The 23,803-nt window shown below is 38.4% G+C and overlaps 1 protein-coding gene across 1 annotated transcript in view; it reads left to right on the forward strand.

The window, feature by feature from the left end:
* POU6F2 (POU class 6 homeobox 2) overlaps positions 1-23,803 on the forward strand; it is a gene marked incomplete at both ends in the record, with an annotated part of 425,667 nt that overhangs the window by 78,972 nt on the left and 322,892 nt on the right. The window contains one exon of the mRNA XM_079786518.1: positions 10,672-10,843. Coding sequence (XP_079642644.1) covers positions 10,672-10,843 — 172 coding nt within the window. The remainder of the gene's footprint in view (positions 1-10,671; positions 10,844-23,803) is intronic.

Genomic DNA, 23,803 nt, shown 5'->3' on the forward strand with positions numbered 1-23,803 from the left:
ATATTTAATGTATTATTTAAATGAATGTTAGCCTCTGAGAAAAATGACAGAATTAGAGCATTCTATATAATAAAAGGCTAATATACAAATTGACTGGAGGAACAACGAATCGCTATGATGTGCACTGACCACCAGAGGGCAGACTCTCAATGCCGGAGCTGCCCCATGGTGATCAGTGTGCTCCCTCAGGGGGAGCGCTGCTCAGCCAGAAGCCCTGAGCCGGGCTCATGGCCGGCGAGCACAGCAGCGGTGGCGGGAGCCTCTCCCACCTCCGTGGCAGCACTAAGGATGTCCGACTGGCGTAAGCCATCAGTCGGACAGCCCCTGAGGGCTTCTGGACTGCGAGAGGGTACAGGCCCGGCTGAGGGACCCCTCACCCCGAGTGCACGAATTTCATAAAACTAGAGGCCTTTTGCAATCTGGGACCCCTCGGGGGATGTCGGACTGCCAATTTCAGCCCAATCCCCACAGGCCAGGCCGAGGGACCCCACCGGTGCACGGATTTGTGCACTGGGCCTCTAGTATGCATGCAAGATCTTTGGTTAATCTCTTCCCACCCTCCCTCCTCCCTGCTTCCCTCTGAGATTCATCAGTCTGTTCCATGTTTCCATGCTCGTTCATTGAGCATCTGTCCCCTGGTGGTCAGTGCGCATCATAGCTGCCTGTCGAACGGTCAAATGGTCTCTTAGGCTTTTATATATATAGGTTGTATTTCTAAAATGCTGTATGTGTGAGATGATACTGCTCCTGAATGCCCAATGAGGCTACTGGAAAGAAGAGTGAGTTGTGTAGGGGTGGTGTCAGGCTTCCAGGCTGAACAAGAGGCATGGACAGAGCTACGAGGCTGTACTCATCTGGGGCCACCCTGAGTTCCAGTGCTCGTGCTTTTGCTTGGGCAAGTTTATTCCCTGGACCAATAGCAGTTTTTCTCTTATTCAAACTCAGTTCCAGGGAAAATAAAAAACATTTTCCCCTTTCAGTGTTGCTATTAAATTCTTCCATTTTGTCCTACAGTAAAACAAAGTAACACAGTCACACAAAACCAAATTTATTTCCATTTCAGAAGCAGAATATGGGTCAGTGTAGGTGTGAACATGCCAGACAAGTAGGATAAGCAGGTGAGGCCTTAGTTTCATATTGGGGTAATTTTAGACATGATTAAATGTATTCCTAAAATGTTAAAAATATCAACCAAGGACAATCCTTGCCCTTAACCTACCTACCTTCCTTCCTTCCTTCCTTCCTTCCTTCCTTCCTTCCTTCCTTCCTTCCTCATAAGCAATCCATTAATCAATGAATCAAAACACCTTTATTGAGAGCCTGTTTTCTATCTGACACAATGCCCTGTATTGGGAATTCTGAGACACGTATGCCTACAAAAAACTCAAAAATCTCAGCTGTAGAGTCTAACACTTCAGTGTTTTTGAATATCCAGTAGAAAAAGTGTTGTGATTTTATTGCATCTGTGATGCATTTTAAATATGTAATATGTATGGGCAGATCTGGGAAAGCCTTTCTTCACATATACTGAAGACTTCATGTAAAATAGGTGAGAGGAGCCACTGTGGTGTTAAACACCCAGAGTGGGCACTTTGGTCCTCCTCTGCTTCCCTTTGAGGTCTTGGAGGCATCGCCCTAAAAACCTTAAGGTTTCTCAGTTCAGTGCTCAGTTTAAAAACCCTGAGACTAAAGACCAGGTCTACGTCATCCACTTTCTCCAAAGGTTACAAATGTTGAGACCCCAAAATTATGTATACTATACACACAAATATATATATATATATATATATATATATATATATATATATATATGTGTGTGTGTGTGTGTGTGTGTGTGTGTGTGTATGTATATATGTATATATGTATATATGTATACAGACATATACACATTAGTTATGTCTGTTCGAATTTCTAAGATGTTACTTGTATGCATGCATATAAGCACAACCAACAGACGCAAGACACTGCGGGTGGGGGGACGAGGGCAAGTGCCTGGGGGTAGGGGAGGCCAGGGGGAGGTCAGTGGGGAAAAAAAAAGAGACATATGTACTACTATTTATAATACCTTAAACAATAAAATTAAAAAAATAAATTAAAAAAAGAATTTCTAAGATGTTGAAAGTAAGCTTTTTTAGGATAGAGATTGGATGTTCTCTGTTTGTACATTCAAATAACTAAATGGAAATTCACTTTAATCTGAGTTACATTCTGATTAAATTTTGATACCCATTTGAAGCCATCAGATTATGAAGAATATATGAATATAGGGTATGTGTATGCAATGTCGATACTGCTGTATAAACCCATTACCAAAAGACCAGATCTAGATGAGCCCAGATTGAACTCTTATTGATGCTTTTTCACAAAGGCAGCAGAAATTGAATTGATGGTGCTATTAGGTTGTCAATACCAGTGTCTCCCTTTCTTCCCAGATAAGTATATACGAAGCATCACCCATACAGTCATTTTAACCTCTCGGGGGCAGAGGAGCTATAGAGATTCAAGGTGATGGTTCAGGTGAGATGTGTCTAACTGCACAGTAGATACTTTGTAGAAGTCAAGAACTGGCAGACACCTCTTTGACTGATTGTTCTGTTGTTTTTTCAACCTACAGGTTTGCACTGATGAGCTGTTTTGCTTGTATTATTTGCTTGGTTTTGTTTCAATACAGCTGTTTCCTAATGCTTTATTCTTTAATTGGAGTTGTTGCTGGAGTATAAACATTGCTAAGAGGATGTGGCACTCCGGGTGGGATTGGAAGAATGATAGAGACCATAGGTGGGGACTAATGGTGAAGAAGGAGATTTCACATTTACTTGAGGTTCAACAAAAAGACAAGAGACAAACTGTGCCCACATGTACACACTTAAATGAAATACCATCCTCTGACACTAAAGCAAATCAGATATTTTGCAGTCTTATTTTATCCTTTCAGAGTGATTCTGGACATTCACCTTAGCTAAATAGCTTCTGGATAAAGTGTTAGGGATTGGTGGGGGCAGTAAATAGTGTAATTTGCCCAGGGCATATTCTGAACAGAAGCTCTAAACCCTATTTCACTCTGTAATGATCTTGCCAGCCCCTAAGGCAGTGTTCTAACTGTGGGCTTATACCAGTTTTGTATGCACAGCTATTAGGTTCTTTTTGGTAGATAACGGTAATCCCCAGTGGTTGGAGATGGGTGAGGGCTCACTATATCTCCAAAGTCTAGCTACCTAGTTATAATGAAAACAAGCCCTGAGACCAAAAGCTGCCACACATAGAGATACTTCCCAAGTACGATATCAAAATAGTTTTTTCAGTGTGTCTGTAAGCTTGATGAAGTCATAATTCTGTTATTTTTAGTGAACCTAACGAACCTTGCATGGAAGATTCATTAAGGAAGATTGAGCAAGATTCCAGAAGCAAGATCTGTGTCTATCACAGTCAGCATCAGGCAACTAGAACTCTCTGACTGAAAGACTGGACATGGGACAGTATGGGGATCAATCCCTAGTCCTCTGGCCTCAAGATCATAGGTGATAGGACTTGCTAGATTCTAAATATTCTCTGGTTCCACACAAGAGTGGGGATAGCTCCAAAATACTTTAGCCAGTACATATTTCAACCCCCATTAATGCTGATCAAGTCAGGAATTTTACTGAAATTAATATAAATTATACTAATCAGTAAAATACAGGGTTGAGGGAGTGGTGAGCAGTGAATCGTGAACAGAGGTAGAACTGAAGAGTTTGTGGTGGCCAAGCCTGGAGGGGGCGTTTCTGATTACATGCTAGCCCTGGCACCTGAGCATTGATGAAGGGAACTGACTGAACCTCAGGTGGAGCTCAGAGATCTGAAAACCTTTTCTGTAAAGAAGCAGAGAGTAAATATTTTAGGCTTTGCAGACCATGAGCAAAATGTTGGCAGCCCATGAGGAAAGGACATGACCTTTAGGCAAAGGCCAGTCCTGGGGAAGGACTCAGCTGTGAGCCATCCTCAGCCATCATCTGTGGCAGCTGGGAAATTAGTAAGTTGGTCCCTAAAAAAGGGGATCTGGGCGTCACACCACAGCATCCACTACGGCATATTTTCCTCTTCCAAAATGAAGGTGTGGCGAGAAAAGTAACCCACAGTCAATTGCATCTCTTTTGTGGGAGGTGGTGTGATGGAAATGTCTATCTGTGTGACATTTTCTGTTGTTCCAAACATATTCATATACATTATCTGTACATTACCTCACTCTAGTCTCACAGGATCCCCCTTGAGATATATAAAGCCATGTGGGTATGGAAACCAGGATGGAAGAGGTGGTGATTCACTTTGAAATTTGAATGCCTTGCCTGGTTTTCACACAATACTTGTTTATTTTGGGATTGGATTAAATTAAATGATTTCAGCCACACTAACTGTAAAGTGGAGAGATGAGGGAAATAGCAGTTGAGATTATTGGGTTGAGGAAGGAAATGTAGATTGGGATCAATATCTTGCTGTGAATGTCTATTATGAAATAATCAAGGGTAAATCTGTTTAAGCTTAGAAATTAAGTTCATTTATGCAAATTTCTGTCTGTTTAGTATTTGCTAAGAATGTGAGATTTTCTGCTTTTCTTAAAACAATTTTTGTTTGTAGTCTAGGAAGTGACATTTTTAGTGTTTATTGATTGTCATTAATTTTCAAAATTTCAACAATAAATATATATACTTATATCAATAAAAAACATAAAAATAAACTATGCTTTATTCCCCAAAGTCAAATAGATTGTGTTTTTAAAGATTGTTGATAGGAGGGAATATTAATGATAAAAAATTAGAAATTCTTTTGAGAGAAAACATTCTATACTACTTTAAATATCGAAAACTAACCTATTTACTAATATTTGCTAATTGGTAAAAGAAAGATAAAGATTATTTTTCTTTGTGAATAAGGAAATAAGCAAAAAAAACCCACCTTAAACCCAGGAAGGTCTAGTTTCTTCCTCTTAATTATTTGTGATTTTGATTTTTACCTATTCTCAGTGGGAGAAATTAAATACAAAATATGATGCTGTCTTTGCCTCTTAAATTGGCTGTAGATAATTTGTTTTCACCTTTTTCCTATTTGAATCTTGGCATTTTCAGACAGGGGGGAATCCAGTACATTTTTTCTTTATAATTGATATAAATTTTCTATTGATCTGTTGAGTATCACCTTGCCACACTCTGGCTCTTCACAACCAAATGAATGGTTTCCTTGGATTTTTGAAACTTGACTGTCTTACGTACATTTTCCTAAAAGCCCTTATGACTGCCTGCTTCATAGTTGGTTTCTATGTACATAAAAATATGTGGGACCTGGTTCAAGCTCAGTTTAGAGGGGTGTGGGTATTTCCATCGCATGGCCGTCACTCTACACGGGTGCTTTGCTGAGTTAATAATCTTGCTATCTTTCGTTTCTCTGACTACAAAATGAGAATGATTATGCTCACAAAACCCCGTTGGTTGAATTATTGATGGTCTTTAGCTGAATTATATCTTTGTTTATCTGGAATTTTTAACAACTTGCTAAAAGCCAAGTTGAATTCTCCTCCTTCATACAGTGCCTTATATCTGTTCTTCAAATAAAGGTTTCATAACAGAAATACACAGGGACATCTTTATTTAAAAATTATATTAAAATATTATGAACTAATATATGATGAGAGTTCTGCAGTTACTACGTACTAATCTGCATATAGTTATATATAAATAAACGGAAAGGAATGTTAATGAGGTAAAAATTATTAGGATATGAGAAGCACTGGACAGAAGTGAACTTAGTGAAGCCTTCTAGACTATTATGGCAGAATCGTTAAAAGTTAGAGCTCTGACTTACATGAGCTCATTTACATTCACTGTCATTTAAGTGTGCACATTCTAAAATGAGTCTCAAGAAGCACTAGATCCATTAGGTAATATAATAAAGATGATAAGGGAAAGGCCTTCCATAGTTGTATAATTTGAGGAAATGTTAGGTTAAGCAGAGTTGAATTTGTTTCTTTCCTGGAAGACTTTTCTATTGTGTTTTTCATGTGTGTAATTGCAAAACTCCTTTTTTAAAAAAATGTTTTTATTGATTTTTAGAGAGAGAGGAAAGGATAGGGATAGAGAGATAGAAACATCAATGAGAGAGAAACATTATTGATCAGCTGCCTCCTGCACCCTTCCACCAGGGATGGAGCCTGCAACCAGGGCATGTGCCCTGACTGGGAACCGAACCGGTGACTTTTCGGTTCCTGGGTCAACACTCCACCACCTAGAATACCGGCCAGGAGCAAAACTCTTTTATTGTAGAATATCTTTTGGGACAAGTGTTCTGTGGTACGGGCTTTTGAAAATACTGTTTTATTCCAACGTTTTCATTTTCCAGATGAGAGAACCAGAGGTGAAAGTGGTTAAATGATTTGCTAAATTTATGTACAGAGTGAACCTGAATGCACGCCTGGATAGTTGATGCTGCCTGCTGTGCTCTCTACCACACCATAGCGCCCCATGGATTTCACCCACGCAGTGTCGGACAGACAAGTGCTTTGTTCTTAGAGTCTGAAGGGAAGAGATACCAACAGAGCATCCTCTGGGAATCCATTATCCAGGTTTAAAGACCCTTCATGGTCCATAATTCAACTTCTAGAAAACGCCATGAGTTCCTAAGTCCATGGGTGTTTTCACACAGTGCCCACTGTACAGCATAGAAAGATGTCGATCTTGGGAGATGAGTCTACTACAGCTCAAATACAGCTTCACCACTTATTAGCTCTATGGCTTTGGGACAAGTCACTGAGCCTCTCTGAGTCTTAGTCTTGTAACTCTAAAATGGGGCTAATACCTGGCATAGTTTGGGTGACATTAAATATATATATGAAGTACCTATCTGGTAAAGGCATTTGCTACATGGGACGTATTTTTCATTCTGTAACAATGCCTGGAGGAGATTTCAATAATTTCTGTGTAGTTCTGATGTTGATTGCAGTTCTTTCATTATGGGGCTGCAATGAAATTTTTGTTGAGATTTTGCTAATAGAAACTACCTCTCACGCTTCTTTTCTTACCATCTGGCTCCTGGGTCTCTGATGAACCTTGTGAGTGTCCTGTATTGGCACATACCATGTCCCATTCTTGCACATTTCACCATTGTTCATATTGGACCAGTCACTTTCTTCTATCAGGGCTGATAAACGAATTGCAGGGAAGTTCCAGCTTCTTCAACTGTAGTGTGACAATTTCAGATTTTCAAGTAAGAAGTCTTCACCAGCTTGATTTTTTGCTGGCGCTGGCTATTTCTGTTCCCGTTTGCTGCTGCAGGCATCCTTGTACATGTGGAACTTGCAGCTCTCTTACATCCCTGCAAGCCCCCGTGCAGGTGCACATCGGAAAACCATTTCTGCACTCTGGCAGGAAGGGATTTTACAGACTGCCGTCGCTTTTGGCAGGGAGAGAATGACTTCGAGGCCCTGTGCTGCTTGAAAGAGGCACTCCCCCATCACATATACGACTGTACTCGGTGGTTACTGCTTGTGACACATTTTCAAATGGACCCCCCAGTGGCTGCAGCTGTGATTAAAAGCTGTCTGCTCTCTGCCTCACTGGGGGTTTCCTGTTTAACCATGTCAGGCACATATATATGTGGGCTGCAGCTGCATCATGGCAAATGTAAAGTGTGTTGTAAGATGAAAAATCAAATGAATACTTGAATAACAAACTCCTGAAATTTTCAAGCTCAAGTCACCGAAAGATACTAGTTGGGGACCTAGCCATGTATGAGGTGCATAAAAGTAATTTTAAAAAGGAGAGCTAATGGTCAGTGAATATATACCATCTGCCAGTACATGCTTTGCACACATCAACCAGACTGAACATCTTAGAGATTTAAGTGCACTTGAACTTAGCAGCTGCATTTCAGCTCCTCTGTGTGATTCAAGCTTCAGTTAACCATTTACAAATAAAGCAAGAAGAGAATATTCTCTTTTTAAGATTACCCAGATATTCACTGATACGCTAATAACCATGTTTGGCTTATCCTGAGGTAGTGCATGCCATTCTAAACACAGTTTACCATGAACACTACCTTAAAAAATGCTCAAATGAGCAGGGTGGCCTCAAGGATCAGGTATCCTGAAGGCACAAATCACACCCCTTCCTTTAGATTACAGATACTGAGTATTGAGCATTTCATAAAAGAAAATGAACGTATTAGAATGCAAACCCAGGCTCTTTACTTCATGTGATAAGTATACATATCCAAAGCCATGAGATAAAGCAGTGAGCGCTCCTTGCTCAACCCACTCAGCTCTAGTAACTGAATCCGACGAATCCAAACACACATTCTTTCTTAGGTACACAGGAAAGAAATTTGGGGGAAATCTGAGAATTTTGTGTCTCCTTTCCCCTCTGCCTGCTTCCCCTCCCGAATGTCAAGCTCTGCACATCTCAGCAGCCAGACACAGTAGATGAAATGCTAATCTATCACCAGCAAATTTAGGCTGCCATACTACGAATCGACCCTATTGATTACATTGATTATATTTCAGATATTTACAATATAGGCAGACAAGCCTAATTTATTTTCTAAAGAGTTCAAGGGTAGGTATCAGTGTTTCAGGGTTGGGGGCGGGGGGTGGGGGGGACAATGGAGAGATGTTTGTGGCTGCTATCTGCAATCATCTGATGCTGACAGAGAGTGGTATTTTATTTAGTAATTAACAGTGTAAAGGGGAGAGGAGCTGTCATGTTGGTTCTTAAGCTGGGGAATGTGATGAAAGATGATATCTGCGGTCTCATCCTTTCCACTTGTTTAGGATTGTCAGGATGAGAAATGTCAGCATTATGAAAGCTCGGCTCTGCTCTTGATATGATAAAACCCTTCAAAAGCCAGTCTTCCTCGCGCCCCCCGTCCCCCTCCTTTCTCGCTCTCTCTCTCTGCACTTGCTTTTTGTTTATCCTGTTTTGTTAGATGGCAGAAATATAATTCTTTTCTTTCTTCCTATTATAAGCCACCATTTTTGTTTTATTATATGTTTCACAACCCCTAATGCCCCACTGAAAATTACCTTGTTAAATGACAGTGTTTCAAAGCCATGAATCCTTTCCACCATTCCCTCAGAGGTTTGAAACAGTCAACAGACTGTAAAGAATAAATAATAAAAAAGTATTGATTATTTTGATGACTGTGAGATTCAATTAAGTATTAATTTTGCCCTCCAGTGGACCTATCAAGGTATTCAAAAGGGAGGATTCGGCTCAGCTAAATGCGTGCTGAGTGCTTCAGCCTTAAATAGGGAGAAAATGTGTTTACCTACAGTATTTGAAGAAGAAGTGCATTGATGCACAGAGTCCAATATTTAAGTGCTGTGCAAATTAAGCCCTGGTGACAGTGACATTGTTTTCAGTGGTATGAGTATTGACTAAAGAAGTGCATTTGATGACAGCTTAAACTATTTGTATTGATTAACATTTTCATAGATTATCATGTGTCATATCAAATTCACTTTTCAGGCATGAATACATTTAAAAAAATAACCACAGGCAAACCACAACCAATGTAATGATGGGACAAGAGAGCATGCGGCCCCACCTGCTCCTGCACTGGTCACCTGTTTCCTGCCCAGGAACCATTTAGGCATGAACTTGGCAATAAATAGCTCCCAGATAACGCAAAGAGAGGGCACTTCTTGCTTTTCTTTTCCTTCTGCATCCGATACTTTTGCTAAAACAATATTGTGCGTCTTGGTTTGCAAATGGAATAAAAGGCTACACTTGGACAGTATTTCTCTGATCCTAAATTGCCCTTCTAATGAGCTGAAGATAAAGCAGATTTAAATTACTGGGGCAGAAAGTTTGCCTTTTTTGAAGGTGATTTTTTTTTTCCTTCCATTTTCTTTAATGCTCTGGGTGTATGATGATCTAGGTTTCCGAATTATTGAAACACAGTTTGTAAGTATTTTCCAATTCCTTTAAAAATGTTTAAACCAATTTTCATCTACGTTGTTGTGCATTGTTTGCTTTGAAATGTGCATTTGATTTGGGGTTCGCGTCAGTCCCAAATCTGGGACCGGTGGAGTCAACTTCTAAGGGCGTGTATGGAATTTACATAAGAAATCGCTTTTATTCCAGGGACAGCACTTGGCGGACTCCTTTCTCCCCATCCCTTTTCTCTGCTCTGGGGATAGGGTTTAATTGCTTGTCCCCCAGGGAGAGGGCTTCTTAAAATAGCCAGCGGTTCCTCCATAGGGTGCGCCTTCCTTTTCAGCGTGTGGCTGAAGTACAAACCCAGCACTTTCTTTCTTCTTACTGCATTAAAGACAGAACAAGGTGTAAAAACATTCGCACAAAAGCACACCCCACAATTAAAGCCGTGTTGGTTAGGTTGCTTTCAAAGAAGTTTTTTTTTCTCCTTTTTTTTTTTTTTTCCTCTCTCCCCCTCCGAAGCCTCCTGAATCTCTCACATGCTAGTTGAGCTTTAATAGGGTGGGGAGTAATGGAGAACTCCTCGGATCTGTAATAGCTCTTCACTTGACTGCAGCCAGCAATAACAGCGGGAGCAGCCAGAGATAAGAGAGAGAGGAGAGAGGGAGAGTGTGCGTGTGGAAGAGGGAGACGAGAGGGAGAGGGAGAGAGGACCACGCACACTAAAGCTGCCACTTTTTTCCTCCCCGGCACTCTTTCCCCCCCATCCTAGGATCCAATGATAGCCGGACAAGTCAGTAAGCCCTCGCTGTCAGTGCGGAGTGAAATGAATGCGGAGTTGAGAGGTGAGGACCAGGCTGCTACTTCAGACAGCGAGCTGAATGAGCCTCTGCTTGCGCCTGTGGAATCAAATGACAGCGAGGACACTCCCAGCAAGCTCTTCGGTAAGTCTGTCTAGGTATTTCATTTCAGCCCTACCCTGCTGTCCGGAAGAGCAATCCCCACACCCACCCCTTCTTTTTTTTTTTTTTTTTTCCCCCCTGTGGTTCATTGAATGTTCTCCTAAGTCCTAGAAAGAGGAGGCTCGGGTCTTGGAGGGGCAGAGCCTCGGCAGGCAGCCGAGTCCAGCGGGCTAGGAGGATGCCCTCCAAACTTTTCCCAACAAGGAACTTCTTCGCTGCCCATTTGTGACTTGTCGAATATTGCGCGAGTCCCCCAGCTAGAAATTATGTGGAAAAAAGGAGATGGGAATAATAATCAGGAAATCAGGGCCATTGTGAGACTTGGTTAACAATTATTGGATCAACATTGACTCGGTTTCAGCTTGCTTTGCAGCCTTTTGTTAAGGGGAAGGAGAGTAAAGTGTTATTATCTGTAGTCAAAAGACCACAGAGGGGAGCTGAGAAATATCAATACAAGTCATTCTGTGGCAGGTAAACAAAGGTGACTGCAGGGATGGTTCAAATAAATAACATTTTATAATCACAATTAGTGTCTCTCTTTTTTTAAAAAAAAAGGGCGGTGAGGTAAGGAAATAGGTTCTTTGAGTCCCTTGCCTGACCTTCTCCCCTTTAGGATGTTGATAGCCTCTTCCTAAGTGTGGAGGCAGCTCGGGACCTTTTAGGAATCTTTGTTTCATAAACAAAACAAAAAACAAGCAGAGTGCCACTCCAGCAAAGACATCTGTTATTCAAACAGATGACACTCTGTAAGCCAACTCAAGCAACTGTGATCTCTAATCAGAGAGGGGAGCGGTTGTTGGGGCTGGTGACTGAGTGATGGATGGTGGTACTTGTCTCTGCTGGAGAAGCGCTTTATGGGACAGGGTGACATGTGGCTTTCAGAACAGTGGCTCCTGAAACACTTGCTTTAATTATTTTCCAGTGTTTATAGCACTAACCATCTAAATATCTCTATATATCTATATCTCTATAATACATACTTACCTGTGTATGTGTGTGTATTTATATTAACCTGACATATAAACCTGATACCTATATATGTACATAATCAGGCAGAGAACTGCTTGGTCTCAGGTTATAAACAATTGTGTTCCTGAACTTAAAAAAAAAAAATCAGTGCATAGACTGCTTTGCTAAGAAAGTCATTAATTCAGTGTAAAATAGGAGCTTTATTTTTGTTTAACCTGTAGAAAGAAAAGAGCTTTGATAGTTTGGCAATTCTAGGCCAGCTTCACCTGAGGAGTGTTTCTCTGATTTCAAATGTTCACTCAATCAAACATTAGGGGGGGTGCTGCAGAGAAACTTTGTTAATTTTTCTACTGGTAAAATACCGTTGTATAGTAGATTCCAGCTTCAAGGGATTCTAGCATATTACCCGTTCTTCGAAAAGCAGCCTCTCTACCTCTGACATAAATTTTCCATACCTAGGCATGAAGGTGTCAGCATTTTCACTCTAAAGAAATATTTTGTTGTAGTCTCTTTTTATCTGTGTAGGAAGAGTTGTGCCCTAAAACACTCATTTCATTTCAGGGGGTTAGTGAGAGAAGTCAGATAAAATCATAAATTACAGGAATGCAAAAGCCATGCCCAGCCTCTCTAATGTTGAGTAACTAATACTTTGACTTTTCAAAAGTAATTGATTGTGTATTTAATTTAACTGCAGAAAAAGGATTATTTGTCCCTAAACTTTCCATGCATTATTAAAAGTAAATGCATGTTGTAGACTTTCGCTTATAAGCCCAACTTGTTTTTTTCTTCTTCTCATTTTTCCCCCATTGGTTTGAATGGAGGGGTAATTAATTTGGCTTCTCAACATTTATTTAGATTTTCCACCATTGAAAATTGTTATAGATTTATGTCACTCCTTACTGATTTGCATGTGTAATGAAATCGCTTTTAAAAATCCAAGAGAGTCAAAGAAATTTGAATTAAAACTTCATTGAAGATATATCATAAGTGGAATCTTTACGGTTAAACTAGGAATCATAGTTTAGTTTAGTAATCATAGTAGATACTCATCTCCACTTTGGATTTCTCTACTTCTGAATTTGTAAGAGAGAACCCAGAACAATCTATATTATATTTTATATTCTTTATATATCATCTAATTGTGTTTGGCCTCTAGAGTGAATATTTTCCAGTTTCCAATTAGGTAGATGAACAGTTTTGAAAACTTGAAAAAAAGAACCTGGAGACAATGTGAGAGAAAACAGAATGCACATTGGAAGGAAAGCATCGCATGTTGTCTAAAATTTCTAAGCTCTGGGGTCTGTTATGCTCTCACTTTTTAATATCACTGGGACCTTAGCTTAGGAATTCTAGCTTATGGAACTGATTAAAACTTTCTCTCCCAGAATTTTTAGCAACTTTGGCAACACTCAACGGGTGATCATTTAATAGACCCTTATTTTATTTGCCATATTTATGTTCAACTTTTTTGCTTTTATATGTAGTGTTGATTAAATTTTTACTTGATAATGGAGAATTACATTATTTCCTGAATAACTGAGAATATCCAAGTTTGTTCCTAAATAATGATTTTCTCAAATACTCTCTTAAAGCATCATTCCTATAATATATGCACTGCATTACTGAAAACTGTGCTCCTCTAATGGAAGAAGCAGATTATGACAAATCGTGTACCTCTTGATATATTTACTTTTGTGGGGAGACATTAAGCAACACCAGGAGAAGTTTCAGTATGAATAGATTTCTTTGGCGGTTACTCCTCCTCCTGTGTCTTGTTCACATTAGCAGTCCAGAGGACAAGTCTGTTTCTCTCACAGTATGGCACCTTCAGCACAGAACTGCAGGGGAAAGGCTAATGCTGATGCCCTCTATGGATAAACAAAGGAAATTCCAGGAGCCATTGGGCCTTTTATGCCTCCCCTTAAATTGCACCTCTGCACTTAACAGCATCCAAAGAGAAACATACTGTGCAGAATATTTCAGTGCTCTGAGCAGCTCAGAATACCAGAAGGAGAAACCAGAAGCCATATGCCAGCCTAAGTAGAAAGTTCAGAAAAGCGCCCTTGTGTTTTATAGAGTAATTACATCAGAGGCAGCGTTTTGCTTAACTTGAACAGCCATGGAAACTAAAGTACACTTAAGAGAGATGAATCCACATTTCATTGAGAAACATGTGGTTAGCTCGTTCTCTGTGATATCATTAAGTGGTGCATTGTTTACTCTGGTAAAGCCTGTAGAAGAACTACCTCCTTTTTCTGTTCCTGACTGTATTATGCTAAGCTCCGAGCCGTAGGAAACCATTTGTAGGAGAACAGATGTGTGTTCTGGGGGCGACATTACCAGAGATTCTGGTTCTGTGTCTCACTGTGCTTCAGCTGCATGGTCAAATGAGTGATGCCACACAGGGCCAGTCGTTTAATATGTGATGACATATTCAAAACCATTCTCAACATTGAACTTTGGGAAACAATCTCAAAGGAAGAGGTTGCTGTGTTTCTCTAGTGACATTTATAGCTCTCGTGTCAATGTGGTGCTTCATTTTTAGTTATGCCCATCAAGAATTCAGTGTTCCACATTCAGTCAAGTTGGATGCTAAAACTCAAATGGTAGCATCAACAACTTGGCCAGGAAAATGGCCACAGACAGGATGAAAGTCATATATATCCCTAGAAAAATATCTGTGCTAAAGTTTGCCCATGCAGTGTCAGCTAAGAAGGGAGACCACATAAAACATACCCCAAATATTTTCTCCCGTACATGATTGAAATTTGAATGATGATTTGTTAACAGTTTTCCTCTTAGGAATATTTTTATTGTTTCAAGTTAAACCTCATGATTGCTGTTAAAGCCCCAACTCCCTTGGGTGGCTGGGTTAGTTGTCTCTGCGTCTTGCCTCTCAGTTGTATCACACTGCACGTGAATTGTGGCACACAACTCCCAGGCCTTGAGCTGAGATGTTAACAAAAAGCCATATATAAACATTGTCCCTGGAATAAAAATGGGTGCTTGGTTTCCTCTTACGATACTACGTTTTCCTAGGTTAAAAGAAACTGCATGCAATGGTACTTGTACGAGTGGGTATTTTCAATGTCATTTATCTGTGAACTATTGGGAAAGGGTTGAAAGTTGAGTCAGCGATTCTTCCTTGCTAGAAAGTGTCCTGGGCTGTTCCGTTCCTTTCCTCTCTGTTATCTTCCTCATCGAAACATGCATTATAAGATTATTTTTTTAAATTGCCATCCAGTTTGACTTGATTAGAATTTATGGCAGTAGAGTCGTTTTCAATGACAAAAGGATAAAGGACGAAATTATCTGTCACCCCTTGAGAGAGTGGTCTCTGCAGGTCAGCGTGGAGGTCATTGGTAGGGCGTCATGAGGACTGCACGTTCTGGTGATGCTGCCTCTCTCCTGTGCAGAAGTGGAGCCTTCATTATGTCATCACTGTCTTTATGACTTTATTTAAATGTCTCTCTCAAGGTTTCAGTGCCTTGGATATTTGTAATATTCTGATAAAATATGCTGGGGCCAATAATCAGGATATAGGGCTTAAGCCCAAGAGGGATTTTGCTGGGAGGTGATGAGGAACATTCCCTAGAGAAATCTATTTCCTTAAAATATGCATCGTAATTCTATATTTTTGAAAGCTTCAATATTATGTCAATTAAAAATGGATACTATTTTTTTTTTTTTTTACTGAAGAACGTGTGTTTTGCTAGGGAAATATTATAACAGGATATTTTTAGATCAACTAAGTAATTTGAGTGATAGATTCTAGGTGAAAACAATTATTTAAAAGAAACCAGTAGAAACCTGTATTTGTGTAAGTAAATGGGATGCATGTAAGGTATTTGTCAAAAATCAATTATAGTTTAATAGTCAAACAAGCCCTTGTCATGCTGCTCTCTGATGACTGAGGGGGAAATGCACCTTTAAATACATGTCTTAACATTTAAGAAAATCTAATGCACTAATGTATTTCTTTAAAAACACACACACCCCAAAACACTCCAGTGAGAGTCTGTGTGTGTTTAAACAAATTTAGATGAGTATTTTTTACCCCATTGTAACACTGCACTGATAAATAAATCTACTTTAAATAGCAGGCGTAAGCTTCAAAATAAAAGTAAATTCATGTTAAATGGCAGTGATGTTCAAACTTTTCATCATGTTCGTTGTTGAGCTATGGAGAATAGTGCCTAACCCTGACATGAGACTCAGTGGGGACTTTCTCAGTGTCTTCCTTTTTGGTCCATTTGCCATGCTTGTGCTCAGATCAGACCTCTGCTTAGAGAAGAAAGTTCAGTATTGCAGTGTGTGAGGATGCTACTGCCTGGGTAACACATTAGCAAATCAAAATGCTGATACGGTTTTGCATTTTTTTTCTTTTATTTTGACTGTTAGGCTTCTTATTTTCTTGTTGTTAAGTGGTGCTATAAACAACTGGAAATAAGACAAAGTATTAGAAATATTAATCTGTACCATCACCCCATAAAATGATTTCATTTTCGTCTTTTTAATGTCTGGGTTGTTTCTGATTTAAAGGTTACATGGCATAATAATGTTTTTGTAGTTCGTCCAGGCCAGTTTATGTCATCATTAATAAATAGAGGTGCCTTCCAGATTCAAGCTCCCCAGGCTCAGCCCTTGAGTAAATTGCCTTCTTTCCCAATTACCTGATTTAATTATAGAGTTAGCACTGCTCTTTTCAAGAATTGAACAAATAAAATTTCCTTTCACTTCAAAAATGAGACGTGACTGTTGGAAGTGGACCTTGCCTGTTATTAGACAGTAAACAGATAATTTGGGAGAGGACTGGCACTTGCTTTGATTGGCGACCTTGCTGATTTATGTTTGGGGATTAATAATACATCAGACACTCGCACATTAAAAAGAAAGTAGATGTGAAGGAGGGAGGGTGGAGGGTGCAGTTTCGCTATTGGGCTGCCCTGATGGTTCAGATCTTCCCTGAGAACGGAGACCTTTGGAGGAGCCGTCCCATTTACCCAAATATGCACCTGGCTCCAGTTGCCACGTTTCTGGGTTTTCTTATGCTAAAGAAAAAGAAAGCGAAGTGTTTATACCAAACTGGCACCCTGTCAGGGGGGCAATCTGTGTAAAGTTTCCTGCTGTCAGGTTAATAAATTTTTAAAAAATATCCAAAGGCAGAGGTAGCTGGAGAAAGCTCATAGTAACAGCCATTCTCCAGCAGATGGGTTTATCTTTAATATCCAGCGTGGCCCTGGAATTTTCTTGTTTGCTGGCTTCCTAGGTTCTGTACTTCGCTGATGTTTTTGTTTAGTTTTCCTTTGATTAATTCCATTTCGGTCTTACTTTCAAAATGTTTATCCTTTTAAATTTCAAGTGTCATTGCTTTTAGAGGGAAGTAAGTGAGCATCATTTGTTTCAATATGCTATTTTACAGTTGCACATATACCTTATGCTGCGAGCCTAAATGAGGTTCTAAATCTGTCAACACTGGACTTTCCTTTGGGAATACCTTTAAGTAATATGTATACTAAAATTCATTCATAAAGGAGTATTTAGGCTTTGGCAGTCTGGGGGATTCTAATGATTTCTATTTATTAAACATGTTGACCTGACCCAATATTTTAAATGTAAACTCCCACCCTCTGATTTTCAAAGTCAGCTTTCCTAACAGTATGAAACAAGGGCATAATAGTTTGGTGACATCTCTTGCACTATTTTGTGACATTGTTGTGAGCTATCAAAAATGGACAAGCTTTTTTAGTGTGAACACAGAAATCAGAAAAAACAATTCTCAGAGAATGGAAATTAACTTTCTTGTATTCAAAAATCACTTTAAAAAAACTACCTAATCAAGATCCATAGTTTTTGACATCTCTTTTATTTTACATTTTTTTACCTGTTTAACATAGTTTTTCTCTTTTTTAAGGTATATTCTAATTTTATTTTTTCCCATCACCATTTACCCCCCCCCAATACCCTCCTTTTCCTCTACCCACTTAAAAAAGTTTTAGTATATTATATGAAAGTCTATATTTTATTTGACAGTTTAAAAGAAAATCCATACTCAAGCTTCTCTTTCAGTCTTTCCTTTTAAAGTGCTTTTAAGATCTTATATGTGACAAGAATATACAGTTTTAAATTTTAATTAAAAAATTACCCACTCGGAACAACATAACTTATACAGTCTCAGCCACTTTTATTAGAGGACTATACTGCCATCAAAACTATTTGAAAATATGAGGAAAAAATATAGATTACAATTAGACAAACTAAGTAATATTACACATAAACTACATGCTTAAGAGGTTTGCTTTACTGAAGACCATTTGAAAATAAGAATCTGTAATTAAACCTTTTTTTTTTATCAAGAGCTTTAAAATATCCTTAGTAAATAACTAAAATAAAACCTATTACTGTTGCCTGAGAATGAAGTAGAATTAAGATATTTTTAGGACATTTATAATGTACCAATGATAACCAGCATGAAACCATTTAATGATTTAATGAATGTATTTGGCGGTAGCAGTTTTCTTAGTATTTCATCTTTTTTTCTGTAAAATAATCAGTATTTTCCAGATTGAGGTACTTTCCAAGTATCTTGTGTTACTTTAATTTCATCCTGTTAATGAGGGGGGAAATTCAGTAGTAAAAGTTTGTGAAAGCTAGGAAATGCATGTTTAAAGATTATATCGAGTGTTTTAAAATAACAATTTTGAAATTCCACTTGCAATTCTATTTACTTATCAGTCCCATACTTTATTTTTGCTTCTCTGTGCTTTTGTTCTTGGGCGTTATGACTGCACAGCAAATAAATGTGATGCCACCCATGGAAAACGTGCGTGTGTCCCTGTGTGTCCTCCATATTTTTCCCGTGTTTGTGTGAGACTTCCAGTTGTCTGGTCAAATTACTACTCTGCGTGTATTTTCCCTATCATAAAATTAATAAAGCCCAATTTATAATATTTTTGCTCATGCTATACATACATCACTTAAGTATAGTATTGGAAAAAAGTTTCTATACTATACTTAAGTATAGTAATGAAAGAAAGTTTCCAGATAAGCTTATTCAAATTACGCTTGTGAATAAAGGACAAGTAATTACATTATAGGATTGCTTCAGGCATAGTTGGGCGATAATCCAAGTTCCAGTGTCTTCTTTGAGGCTGCTATTACACTGAGCACAAGAGACAACAGGATTTCTCAGAATTTGTGCCGTTTAATTCAGCCAGGAGATTTAGGGGTTCCTGCACACTATGATTTATATATACTTAAAGCATACCAAACTTGCCCAAGCCAGAAAGACTCTTGAAATCTAAATATTGGGTGCCTAAATATTTGTCTGTTTGTAGGATATACATATATCACAAGATAAACATCTTTCCCTTTTTTAAGTGGAAGGTATTTTGTGTCCAGTAGTTAGTAAGCACAGTTTTTGTTACACCCTCCTGTTAGGATTCCATGTGCCTAAATATACATTTACATGTACACATATCAAGATAGATGCACAATAAAGGAATCATATTTTAAGCATTTGATATTAAAATAGCATGGTGTGATTAATCTCCTTTTGCAGTGCTTGATGGCCACATATGTGCTGATTTGTCTTTTAGTTTCAATATGGCAAAACTTATTTTCGTAAATTAATGATGTGTGGTTACCTATTGCATGACAAAAAATCATCACTGTTGAAGTAGAAGGGAGCTGAGGGATTAATTTGATTTAAAAATTTGAACATTCAGAATTGTCTAAAAAGCCCAAAAAAGTATATTGCAGAATGCATTCTCGGTAAGCTCAACCGAGGCTAAGAGAGAATAAAAAAGTCAAATGGAAAATTTTCCTGAATTTAAAAATTTATAGTTGTGGAACGTGGTGTAGGTGGTGAAATACCCTTTCCCAAACCTGCATTTTCCCTTAATGTATCTAATTTCATTTAGCAAAATATCGGAAGATGTAAATGTGTCAAAAAAGAAACATACAGTTTACAAAATGAAAAGCACTGCAGTCTATCTGTGGGTAAATATTCAGAACAGGGCTCATCTGGATTATGTAGGAAAACTTCCATAAACTTTTGGAAGGAAACAAACACTGTTGTTTTAGGTGTTAATTGGCTCATCATTTTATGATTCCTAAGATTAAGTCAGGTTTTTGTTAAGAGTTAGCTAAGATATTATTCAAATTTACAGGAATACTGGTCTATTTCTTTGCTTTAGTTTAGAATATTTACTTCTCCCATTAGATTCCATGTTTATAGTAATTTTCTAACAATCCAACCAGAATCTGCAGGCAATTAGTAAAGTGTTAAAAAGTAAGCAGCATGTTTTCAAAGGGATTAACATCTATAGGTGCCTGATTTAAAAACACAACAAAAAAACATACAGAACTGGTCCGATTGGAGACTGCTGATGGCACTGAGCTGAGGGGGTTGCACGGGCCTCGAATGGTAGCTACCCGTCTTGTCATCTGTAGTGTATCAATATGTTTTTATAATGATACAATAACCTGAACCCTGTAACAGTTTATGGTCCTTTGGAGAATTCTTATGGATTCTTAGAGTGACGGAGGTCTGAGAAAAGATCTTGAAAGCTTTCACAAAATCTGGCTGGGTGACAGAAAACGGGTATGGCTGTGATTTAGCTGCCAAGGAATCCTGTTGACGGGGAACATCATTAAACTTTTAAGTTAAAACAAAAACCACAAAACAAATGGTAGATACAAAGGGTAGGGGTACCAAAAGGACAGCAGAAATTCAAAAGTGCTGAAGAGCCTGAGGTAGGAGGCAAAATTCAGCAAGGCCAGCGTTGCCCTTGATATCCTACTTAGAAATAGGATTTTGTTTCAATATTATTCTGAATATTGCAGTGTGCACTGGAAATATATATATATAGTGCATTTCCTTCATGGAACCTAGCAGACTGGGTTGTTACTTTTTTATTTTGCCCGGCTATTTTTAGTCAATAAATAAAGAACTTGAATTTTGAATTTGGCACCAGCGAGACAACAAAACCAGAAACAGCAGGAAGTAACCATGACGAGTAACTTCACATCAGTATATGCACACAGACCTCAGACTTCTTAACATTTATAATACCGCTAATTTCTGTGGGCCTTTTAAGATACACTTCCACATGAGCTCTCAAAACCCATAAAAGTGTGGCATGTAAAGTAAATTGTTTGTCACTTGCCGACGACCTGCCATATTTATTGTCAGGAGAAATGGACATTAGTTGGAAAAGCAGTTGTTAAAGGCCAAACAATTTTTAAAGATGGCAAAGATGTGCTAGGGTTTTCCTTTTTCTAACAATAAGCCACCCCTTCAGACATCAAAAGACAAGATAATAAGACACTTCAAGCACAATTCAAGATTATATTCAACATCTAAAGGCTCATCTCTTGTCAGTTTGCATTTACTCTCCCAGGGATGTGATGCTTCTATCATTTTTCTGTCAAGAGGAGTCTGGCAGAAGAGACGAGGGCTCTTATTTCACACACTTAGGGTTTTTTATCAAATAGCCCACACTTGTTCTGATTCAGCCAAAATGGGGGGATAATTTGAAGAAGGTCATGCACAAGCAGAGAAATCTCATATTAATTTGTGTGATTAGAAGGCATTAAAATTACATGTTTATATTAGTTGCTGAGATGTTTTGTCAATTTATTTGGTAATACACTTTGCAGCCTAGAAAAAAAAAGACTTAAAATTCAAAAATAGATGGCTGAAAGTCAAATTGTTTCCTTTAATATAACCATATTTGAACATTTAACAAGTGAACATAAAAATAATTTAATGCCTTTAGTTTAACAATATTTGAAATGAGCTTATATAGTGAAACACTTCATGTACTGTAAAAGCAAAATAGCACAATTGTGTCCATCAGAAGAAAGAAATATATATGTGAAATTATTTTTAAATACTTTAAAGATTGACTTTATATATTTAAAATATAGATACAAGGTGATGACATTTTCAATATAAATGTGATTATGTGGGTATTTTATAATGGTTATCAAATTTTTAACATGTTGCACTCTTTGAAATTACAATGTCATTTTATTTGTCATTTAATTCCATTCTTAGTATATATGCCCTTTTCCAGAGAAGATACTAGAGAATAAATAAAACAGGTGATAAATTATTATTATTATTCTCTGTCAAAATTTATCACGTTTCCTCCTTTGCTCTCTGACAGTCACAAAGCTGTACAAAGAAACATTTTTTATTTTTATTTTTTTTGGAGAGGGGCACATTTATAGAAGTTAAAAGAACCAGCTTTTCCTCTCAAAATAGAACAATTGATGAAAATAAAACCATAATATCCTGGGATCATTTCTATATTGTATCTTTGAAATTACTTTCTCAAGGAATTTTCATCAACTCTGTGTGTCCATTTGTTACTAGTATATTTCTCTTCTTTGCTGTGAAAAGTTTTGAAACGGATTTTCTCACATTTGTGCTACTTTCCCCTATAAAAAGATGTACATACATACAGTGTAGGTACAGCGTGGTACAATAGAAGTGAAACCCATACTTTGTTCTATTTATTATATAGATGTTTTCTCTACTATACCATTCATGCAGTGAATTCATCTACTCAACCAACAGTGTGAGCACCTGCTTGCGGCAGGAGGTGGGATGGTTCTGGGGCCTCGGTGGGGAATACACCAGACAGAATCAATCACCTAGTCTAGCTCATCCACTGCACGGGATGCTGAGGATGGAAAAACGAACCAGTCACCCCACCTTCGAAGAGCCTACAGCCTGCATTACATATTGACGTTCTATTTGCTTCGTTGTTTCCTGTGACTCTCCAGGAAATCTCAGTCTTCACACTCATGTATTTCAGAAGTTGTTCATTGGTCAGAAGCCTAAATATTTGAGAAAAACTATTACCCAAAATGTGAGAAAGAAGAGCAGATTGCTAAACGATTTAGGACATATTACATTCACAATGTTCTTATCATAGAGTTTGGTGCCTACTGCTGCAAAACACAAATGCCATTCCTTTTTTAATTGAATTTATTGGGGTAACATTGGTTAATAAAATTATATAGGTTTCAGGTGTACAATTCTATAATACATCATCTATATATTGTATTGTGTGTTTACCACCCCAAGTCAAGTCTCCTTCCATCACCATTTATCCCCCCTTTATCCTCTCCTACCTTTCCCACCCCCAACTCTTTCCATGGGGTAATCAACATACTGTTGTCTGTGAGTTTTGGATGCACCTTTTCTTTTTTCCCCTCTTTGCTTTAATCCCTTCACCTTTTTCACCCAGCCTCTCAGCCTCCTTCCCTGTGACAGCTGTCAAATGCCATTCTTTAGTAATTGTTTCTTCCTCATGTCCAAAGGGAGAAGGAACTAGATTTATCTCTTCCTCCCTATCTCTCCAGTCTCTGTTCTTCTTCTAGAATTCATGTTTGCTTATTTGTAATATAATAGTGGGTCATAGCTCTGGAGTCAGACCTTGGGCAAGGTTCATATAGGTTCAAGCCTCATCTTTTCTATCTCTAAATGGAGATATCGATGGCATTTAACTCATAGAGCAGGCTTGAGGTTGAAATGAGGTGACATGTAAGCCCTATTGAGTGCTTGGAATGTAACCAGCTCTGAATAAATACCAGTCGTACCACACTTTATTAAAGACTTGAAAATGAGCTTGCCATTTTTAGAAGGAATTTGATTACCTTTTAGCAGCAGGTATCCGAAAACCAACAACAAAAAATCCGAGACCTTCAGAATTAGCCCTGCTCCTCCCTAAGGAAGCATCAGCCCCAGGGCTTTCTCGGTCAAAGAAAAGTTCCGTCCTTTTCTCCAGATGACAACACCCCTTCCTTCTTCAGGCACAATAGACACGGCTTTCTCTGACTGTCCATTCAGGAAAAAATGGATAGATAACAACCAGTTTCTAGAAGAGACACTAATTTACTATCTTTTTAAAATATATGTATATATTTTATTGATTTCAGTGAGGAAGGAAGAGGGAG

The sequence above is a fragment of the Cnephaeus nilssonii genome (assembly GCF_951640355.1).
Source record: "Cnephaeus nilssonii genome assembly, chromosome: 12".
In the NCBI taxonomy this organism is placed as follows: domain Eukaryota; kingdom Metazoa; phylum Chordata; class Mammalia; order Chiroptera; family Vespertilionidae; genus Cnephaeus; species Cnephaeus nilssonii.